The 9803-nt window shown below is 37.5% G+C and overlaps 1 protein-coding gene across 1 annotated transcript in view; it reads right to left on the bottom strand.

Annotated features, from left to right (window-relative positions):
* The window catches only part of LOC106870139 (telomere repeats-binding bouquet formation protein 1), a 51610-nt gene that overhangs the window by 11081 nt on the left and 30726 nt on the right, over positions 1-9803 (bottom strand). The window contains exon 7 of the mRNA XM_014916131.1: positions 381-506. Coding sequence (XP_014771617.1) covers positions 381-506 — 126 coding nt within the window. The remainder of the gene's footprint in view (positions 1-380; positions 507-9803) is intronic.

Here is a 9803-nt window from a genome sequence, read left to right as displayed (position 1 = left end):
ATTCATATATACACAAACATACATATATACACACACATAAATTCACACATTCATATATACATAAACATACACACATACATATAAATTCACACACACACACACATACACAAACATATACACACAAACATACATATATATACATTCACACACACACACTCGCACATACATATACACACACACATTCACACATATTCACGCACACATACACACACACACACACATTAATAGTCATTACTTCTGCTAGTACGCATTAATCAAAGAAACATATTTATTCAATAGACACATTAACAATAAAGCAGAACTCTGAAATCAAAAACAAAAACAATACAATTCTAAGTATCCAAATATATATCTTGTGCGTATATATAGTGCCTACTTACCATTAGAAGCAACAAGCATTGCAATGAGTCTTACTACACTTTGCACAGCTAAAAGATGTTGGCATTTTTTGATGAACAGCAAACTCAATTTTAGAACATGTTTTGCACAATATTCTTGATTCTCAGCTATAAAAAGATGAATACGTACATGAATATGTAAATAAAAACTTCAAACATTTCAAAAACGATTTTGAAAATGAAAATATCAAATAAAATATGTATTCTATTTCAACTTATGGATGATGACATGCCAATTTTGTTTCGTAAACTACATGAAATATTTATTCAGCAATTAAATTAAGTGCAAATCTCAATATTTCCAAATAACTCAAATCAAATAATTCTTAAAATAATAAAAATATATGTTGCGACTGAACTGTTTTAAAAATCATTCTTTTAAATTCTAGTTCTGCATAGCTTTATCAAATATAATTTTATGTGATTCTTATTCAGGCTAACAAAGCAAGATAGAGTTGATTTTTCAATTTAACATTGGAATTATGGAAGCTTTTCAGGAAAGCAATCAGCCATCCCTAATAACGAGTTATTAATTTTAATCACACATTATGCATCCAGAAATAGATATTCAGGAGAATCAATAGATAGGCAAGGACCTCATCTTTGAATGAGGTAATCTTCAATGAAAACACTTACAACATAGAAAAATGACAGTACGGGGGTGTGGGGTGGAGAAGGCCTGGCTGTGTGGTTAAGAAGTTTGCTTTGCGACCATGTGGTTTCAGGTTCAGCCCATTGAGTGTTACTTTGGGAAAGTGTCTTCTACAACAACCCCAGACAGACCAATGCCTTGTAAGTGAATTTGGTTGGATGGCAACTGTGAGGAAGTCTGCTGTATATGTGTGTGTGTGTGTGTGTGTGTCTTCACTGCTTGACAACCGGTGTTGGTTTATTTACATTCTTGTAAACCTAGCAGTTCAGCAAAAGAGACAAATCGAAAGAGAACCGAACTTTTAAAAAAGCAAGTACCAGGATCAATTTGCTTGACTAAACACTTAAAGATGGTGCCTCCAACATCTTTTATTTGTTTCAATCCAATCACAGAAACAAGTAAAAGATCAAAAAATGAATAAACAAATGATAATTCTTATTTTTATGTTGCGCAACATGAAGTGATTGAAATAGAAATTTAAAGTATTGTTACGTTTTGGGATGGTCTTTCTTTTTTTTTTTGCAAAATAATCACTGTAGTTTATTTTGTAGTCCACACTGTGAAGTGGATGGCATTTGGAAGGGCATCCAGCTGTAAAAATCATGCCAAAACTGACCTCGCCTGTGTTTGTGCTACGTAAAAAGCACTCGGTCCACTCTGCTGTGTGGCTGGTGTTAGGAAGGGCAACCAGCTGTAAAAACCCTGTCAAAATAGACACAGAAATCTGGTGCAAGCTCCTGCCCAGCCGGCTACTGTCAAACTGTCCAACCCATGCCAGCACAGAAGGTGGACATTAAACAATGATGATGATGATACGCATGCACTAAAAATTCATTCTTCCCTTCAGATTTATTATTGCTTTTTATTTTATTGTCCTTTGTCTGAAAATCTGAAGTGAAGAACGAATGTTTAGTGCATGTGTTTATTTTGGAAAAACAAAAAAAAACCAAAAAACTAACCATTCCAAAATACAACACATGATTTCACATCAAGAATTTTGCAAAACAAATACACAAACATAAAAATTTAAAGTACATTCATACAAAAGGAAAAGAAAATACACACTTCTCATACATTTATAGTTATTAAACACAAGAGAGTAGAAATTATGCAGTTTAGTTACCATTTGCCAAAATTTCAATGGCTTCATAACTATCTGCATTAAATTTCAAGGGATTTAAACTATCATACACCAATTACAACCAACTTACCAACTTCTGCTGCAGTTACTATTAACCGAACTGATTATATATCTGTTATCTTGTCTCATTTACTTGTTTCAGTTGCTGGATTGTGGCCATGCTGGAGCATCCCCAGTACCCGTTTTAATGTCTGGTACTTACCCTATCGGTAACTTTTGATGAACTGCTAAGTGTCAGGGGATGTAAATAAACTAACATCAGTTGTCTAGCAGTAGAGAGGTGACAAAGTCAAACATGCACACATTCATGTGTGTATTTGTGTGTGTGTGTATATATATATATATATATATATATATATATATGATCATGTAACATGTTTTCCATGCTGGCATGGGCTGGACAGTTTGGCAGGAGAGCTGTACCAGGCTCCAATTGTGTTTTTGGAATGGTTTCAAGGGCTGGATGCCTTTCCTAATGCCATGGCCACAGTGTAATGGCGGGAACAAGTAAAAGAATAAAAGAATAGTCTTGTGAGTGGATTTGCTAGACGGAAACTGAAAGAATCCCATCATGTACATATGTCTATATGTGTGTGTCTTTGAGTGTGCTTATTTCTTAGTATTTGAACTGTTAGAGTTATTTTCACAATTTATCCAATACAACCCTTAAACCCCGCTTTCCCAGGAATTACCGGGTACATCAGCTAGTGTGTGTATAGATATATCATTATCATCATCATTGCTGTTTAACGTCCGCTTTCCATGCTGGCATGGGTTGGACAGTTTGACTGATCTGGCAAAGTTTCTACAGCTGGATGCCCTTCCTAATGCCAACTACTCCGAGAGTGTAGTGGGTGCTTTTATGGGCCAGTCAGGCGGTACTGGCAACAACCACGCCAAAAAGGTATTTTTTATGTGCTACCTGCACGGGAGCCAGTCCAGTGGCACTGGCAACGACCACACTCGAATGTTGTTTTTCACGTGCCACTGGCACATGTGCTGGTAGGGCAACTCTCGCAACGATCACACTCAAATGGTGCTTTTCACGTGCCACTGGCATGGGAGCCAATCCTTGGCCCTGGCAACGATCATGCTTAGATGTGCTTTTAACGTTCAATGAAATCTAAATGAATAGGTAGGCTGAGAAAGTGCTATAATTGATCATCAATTAGGTTCCAAGTTCACAGCTGAGGCTGGAGCTGGGGACCCGTATTACGCTTCCATGTTAACAGGTATATATCAGAGGAAAAGGACAATAAAAACCAAGGCAGGACGAGTATCTCAAGTCATAATAATCTGATTAGGGTAAGGCAAATTTGAAGTCTTACACCTGATTTGGGATATCCCAAGTGATAGGTTAGCATCTCCATACACTGGGTATCCCATCATCAGAGACAAGGTAAGAAAGTTCTAGACAGGGAAATTCGCAGTTTATAAAGAATAAAATAAAGATTAAAAATAGATAGAAGAATATAGACTGGAGAATAAAGTTCACAGCTCATCTTTTTCCAGAGGGTATGGAGGTTGGCCCGTACGTCCGTGAAGGTATAGGCCCTTAGATATAATCCCAGGTAAGTCCAGGTCGTATTTTGAATGATGCTTTAGACAGAAGTGGGTTGTGAGTGAGTGAATAGAAGAGAGCGGAAAAAGAGAGAAAAGACAGGAATGGGATAGGTACGGGGGGGGGGGGGTGAATGAGAGCAAAAGTAAAGTAAAATAAAAAATTAAAAAATTAAAAAATGAAAATGAAAAAATGAATAAAAACAAGAAACAAAAAGAATAAAGATAGACATTAGATGCCAGTATTATTCTTCATAAGTGTCAGTTCAGGGTAAGAAATCAGGCGTTAAGGTTTTGGTAAAGTGGAGGAAGAAGGTATTTATGTCTATTATTTAAATAGACAAAATCTAGGTTAGGTGTGGTCAGTGGTCAGTAGGGATAACTGAAAATAGGTTGGATGGTTTGACAGGAGCTGCACTGGGTTCCAATGTCTCTCTTTTGGCATGATTTTTACAGCTGGATCCCCTTCCTAATGCCAAGCACTTGACAGAGAGTACTGCATGCTTTTTACATGGCACCATCAGCAATGTTTTTTATGTGACACCAGCACAAGTGCTTTTTATGTGGTACCATCACCAGCACTTTTCATGCGGCACCACGTAAAAGTACCCACTACACACTCGGAGTGGTTAACGTTAGGAAGGGCATCCAGCTGTAGAAACTCTGCCAGATCAGACTGGAGCCTGGTGTAGCCACCTCGTTCACCAGTCCCCAGTCAAATTTTCCAACCCATGCTAGCATGGAAAGCGGACGTTAAACGATGATGATGATCATCATCAGTGCTTTTTACATGGCACCAGCACCAGTGCTTTATCCAAACCATGCCAGCATGGAAAAGAGACAATAAATGGTGATGAAGATGAAGATTAGTGGGGTAATTTAGTTGATTGCACAACTAAATCTTTATCATTAAAATGAATGAAGATCTATTTGCATTAATTTTTGTTGGCTGCCAACAATTCTTCATTTGCATTACACTGTTTCTAAGATTCATTTTATTTTTGAAGACTTTACTAGTTTCAACTTTATTTTTTTTTTTTTGTGTGTGTGTTTTAGATTTAAACCTAGCATTAATCACTTACTTTCTATCCTTTCTACAATATGAGCAAAAACAAGGAAAAATTCTATAAATGGAAAAATGATGTAAATAAATTAACACAAAATAAGAAATTACCACTTAATGAAATACAGAAACTATGCAATTTGCTAACAGATAATGCTAAAAGTGTTAAGGCCCTGGGTGACATCATTACTTCAGGCTTCAGGAAACAAAAATATATTTCAGAAATTAAAAAAAACAAAAACAAAAGAAAAACAAAAAAAAAAACAGCAGCTAATCTAAAATTTAAGTATGGTACACTATAAGAACAATAAAATATAAATAAATACAAACAATTTAGAGGAATTTGAAATGTAAAACATTCAAATCAGTTCCAGAAGACGGTAAGTTAGATCAAGAAAACAGTGAAGAAGGTTAAACTATAAACTATTCGAGATAAGGGAGAGAAATCAGAGGTGAAAAGATTAAAACCTGATTAATGCTAAAGGGTCAAAAATATACTTTGTTATAACATGAGAGTCAAAACAGAAATCACGACCATCATTTAATGTCCATTCCCCATGGTGACATGGGTTGGACGGTATGACAAGATTTGGCAAGCTGGAGGGCTTCACCAAGCACCAGTCATCTGTTTTGGGAGGGTCTCTACAGCTGGATGCCCTTATTAACACCAACCCGTTTGAAGAGAGTATTGAGTGCTTTTATGAGACACCCACACAGATGCTCCTTACGTGGTGCTGGCACAGGTGCCGTTTATTTGGCACCAGCACAATTTTAGCAGAAAGCCAGCAATTTCAAGGGTGGATCTAAGTTGATTATATCCACCCCAGTAATCAATTGGTACTTATTTTAATCAGCCCCTGAAAGTCAACCCAAGCATATTCTGAAATCAGAATATAAAGAGGCACAAAATGTCGCTAAGCATTTTGTCTGGCAACTTGCAGTCTTAATGTCAAGATAAAAATATTCTCTTCTTTTTATCTTTTGCTTGTTTCAGTTTCTGAACCACGGCCATGATGGGCCACGACTGTGAAGGGTTTAGTCAAATCAATACCAGGGTTTATTATTCTACTTATTCTATCAGTCTCCTTTGATCAACCAGGGACATAACAAACAAGGCTGTGGAGTCGAAACAAAAAACTTTGACTCTGGCTCCAGCTCGTCTACTATTGGCACCTTCGACTCCGAGTCTGACTCTACTATGTAATTAAGTGATTGTGGTCTATTTTACCAATTCCGACTCCAGCTACTCTTAATTGTTTCTGACTCCGACTCCATGACTCCGACTCCACAGCTCCGACTCCACGGCTCCATGGCTCCGACTCCATAGCCCTGATAACACACAAACACTGGTTCTGCCCACCAAATCTGATTAGAAAGCAGTGGTTGGCTTGGGCCCAAATGGTTGCAAAGTGAACTACCTAACCATGCAACCATGCCTATACCAAATGAAGAATTTAATAAAATAACTTCGTCATTATTAAGCTAATATTTGAAATATAAACCAACATGCACAGGCAAGGCTGTGTGGTAAGCAGCTTGCTTCCCAACTACTTGGTTCCAGGTTCAGTCCCACTGCTTGACACCTTGGGTAACTGTTTTCTACTGTAACCTTGGGCCAACCAAAGCCTTGTCAGTGGATTTGGTAGATGGAAACTGAAAGAATCCCATCGTGGGTGTGTGTGTGCATATCATTGTGTCTGTGTTTGTCCCAACCACTACTTGACAACTGGTGTTGGTATGCTTACGCCCCCTGTAACCTAGCAGTTCAACAAAAGGAATCAATAGAATAAATGTCAGGCTTTAAAAAAAAACATAAATACTGGGGTCGATAGACTCAACTAAAAATTCTTCAAGGCGGTGCCCCAGCATGGCCACAGTCTAATGGTTAAAACAAGTAAAAGACGGAATGTGGATGTAAGATTATTTTAATTCAGACCATTCTAAAATGGGATCCTTATATCATAGAACCAGAGCCAGACTCTGGAGGATTGGTACCAAAAGACTAAAATAACATGTTAACTGATATATACACACCAGTGTGTGTGTGTGTGTGAGTTTGATTCTAACTGTACACCAGATTATAAGCACAAATATCTGATTGAAATTCTAAAAGGAAGAAAAAAAATTAAGGAAAAAAGAAAAACAGAAAAAAAGGCGGGGGGGAAATTGTCATAAATAGATATGAATTGCATAAACCAATTCCACAAGAAGAAATCTATTACCTTGTATCACTAAATCAAAAGAAAGGCATATATTTGCTTACAGATTAAAAATTGAGGAATAGTAGTAGTAGTAGTAGAGGTGGTGGTAGTAGTAGTTGTGGTGGTGGTGGTGGTAGTTGTAGTAAGTGGTTACAGTAATAATGGTGGTAGTAGTAGTGGTTATAGTAATAGTGGTAGTAGTAGTAGTAGTAGTAGTAGAGGTGATGGTTATAGTAATAGTAGTGATGGTGGTGGTGGTGGTAGTAGTAGTAGTAGTTGTGGTGGTGGTAGTAGTAGTAGTAGTTGTGGTGGTGGTAGTAATAGTAGTAGTAGTAGTAGTAATAGTAGTAGTAGTAGTAGTAGTAATAATAGTAGTAGTAGTAGTAGTAGTAGTAGGTGGTGGTGGTGGTGGTGGTAGTAGTAGTAGTTGTGGTGGTGGTAGTAGTAGTAGTAGTAGTTGTGGTGGTGGTAGTAGTAGTAGTAGTTGTGGTGGTGGTAGTAATAGTAGTAGTAGTAGTAGTAATAGTAGTAGTAGTAGTAGTAATAATAGTAGTAGTAGTAGTAGTAGTAGTAGGTGGTGGTGGTGGTGGTAGTTGTAGTAGGTGATTACACTAATAATGGTGGTAGTAGTAGTGGTGGTTATAGTAATGGTGGTCATAGCAGTAGCAGCAAGAAATAAACTATGAAGTGAAAAAAAAAAACATCCATTACATTTATAGCTGAATAAAATTATTTTTGCAGATAGTTTGATCAATGAGAAGTATTCAAAAACGAAATGATATTCTTAAAGGAAATATTAAAACAAATTAAATTTGCCTGTAACATTATATTTTCTTACATGAATTGTATGTGAGATCCACATTTACTACATAAGCAAGAATTTTATTGGAATTGGTAATTCTTGTAACAAATAAGATGGTTTTATGTCTCAACGATGTAGATAGGGGATTAGCTGGGGTGTGATTATTCTATTTAAAGTTATTCTGTTACTGAAAACCATTATCATCATCATCATCATCAATTTTTAATGTCCATTTTTCTGTGCTTGCAAGAAACCTGCCAAGGCAGACTTAATGTGATTCTTGTCCCCAACTCGCGCCTGTTTCCAGGTAACATACCATTTTCCCATAGCGAGACAAGGTTTTCAAGGGAAGTTGCAAATGAGCAGCCCTGCGTGTATGACGGTGATGCTTGTTTACAACCATCACATGATATCAAGACAAGAGTACACACGCATATATACACATATATATACACATGATGGTGCCATGTAAAAAGCACTGGTGATGGTACCACATAAAAAAGCACCCAGTACACTCTGTAAAGTGGCTGGCATTAGGAAGGGCATCCAGCTTTAGGAACCATGTCCACACAGACAATGAAAACTGGTACAGCTCCTGTCAAAATGTCCAACCCATGCCAGCATGGAAAATTAACATTAAATGATTATTATAATGATGGGCTTCTCCAATTTCCATCAATCAAATCCACTCACAAAGCATTGATTGAGCTAGGGAAATAGTAGGAAACACTTGCCCAAGATACTACACAATGGGACTGAACCCAAGACCATGTGTTTGAAAAGCAAGCTTCTTAACCACATAGTCAGGTCTGTGCCTGTTCACCAACACCATCACCATCACCATTATTATTTAATGTACACTTTTATTTTCAAACAAGTTTTTTTTACGTGAAATCTTGATTTACTACATAGACAAGGTGGAGGCGCAATGACCCAGTGGTCAGGGCAGCGAACTCGCGGTCATAGGATCACGATTTCGATTCCCAGACCGGGCGTTTTGAGTGTTTATTGAGCGAAAGCACCTAAAAAAGCTCCACAAGGCTCCGGCAGGGGATGGTGGTGAACCCTGCTGTACTCTTTCACCACAACTTTCTCTCACTCTTTCTTCCTGTTTCTGTTGTGCCTATAATTCAAAGGGTCAGCCTTGTCACACTCTGTGTCACGCTCAATCTCCCCGAGAACTACGTTAAGGGTACACGTGTCTGTGGAGTGCTCAGCCACTTGCACGTTAATTTCACGAGCAGGCTGTTCCGTTGATCGGATCAACTGGAACCCTCGACGTCGTAAGCGACGGAGTGCCAACAACAACATAGACAAGATTTTTAGAGAAATCAGTAATTCTTCTTCTAACAAATGAAATAGTTTTATGTCTCAAAGACGTACGAAGTGGATTGGCGAGAAGTGATTGCTCTATTCAAATTCAATCAGTTACCGAAAATTACAACAAACAGACAACTGAATATGCTGATCTTGTAACAAAGAACTGATACAAATAAGATGCACACAATTTTGCCAGTAGGGGATTGTAGTAATGTAACGTAATGACCAGCAGGCACGGTGCGAGGTTTATTGGGGAGTTTTTTCCAGGAAGTTGTATAATTAGCATCTTCCATGTTATGGAAGCATTGACAGAAGCATTACATTCATTTAAAATCTTGTTACACCCCACCCCCTCTGCTGGAGCCTCATGGAGCTTTAGGTGTTTTCACTCAATAAACACTCACAATGCCCAGTCTGGGAATTGAAACCATGATCCTATGACCATGATTCCGCTGCCCTAACCACTGGGCCATTGCGCCTCCACTTGTATGTGTATATATAACCACACACACACACACACACACACACATATATAAATGAGTTTACTATCACGTTAGTTTTTATTTTAGTTATTTTTTTCATTTTCTTTATTGAACTAAATTTATATTTTTAAAAATGATTTAATAAATCTAATTTTGATTTTATTATATGTTCTGTCAAATATCA

The sequence above is a fragment of the Octopus bimaculoides genome, chromosome 7, assembly GCF_001194135.2.
Source record: "Octopus bimaculoides isolate UCB-OBI-ISO-001 chromosome 7, ASM119413v2, whole genome shotgun sequence".
NCBI classification, from domain to species: Eukaryota; Metazoa; Mollusca; class Cephalopoda; order Octopoda; family Octopodidae; genus Octopus; species Octopus bimaculoides.
Note: the sequence above shows the minus strand (reverse complement) of the source record. Positions and strands in the feature narration are given on the sequence as shown.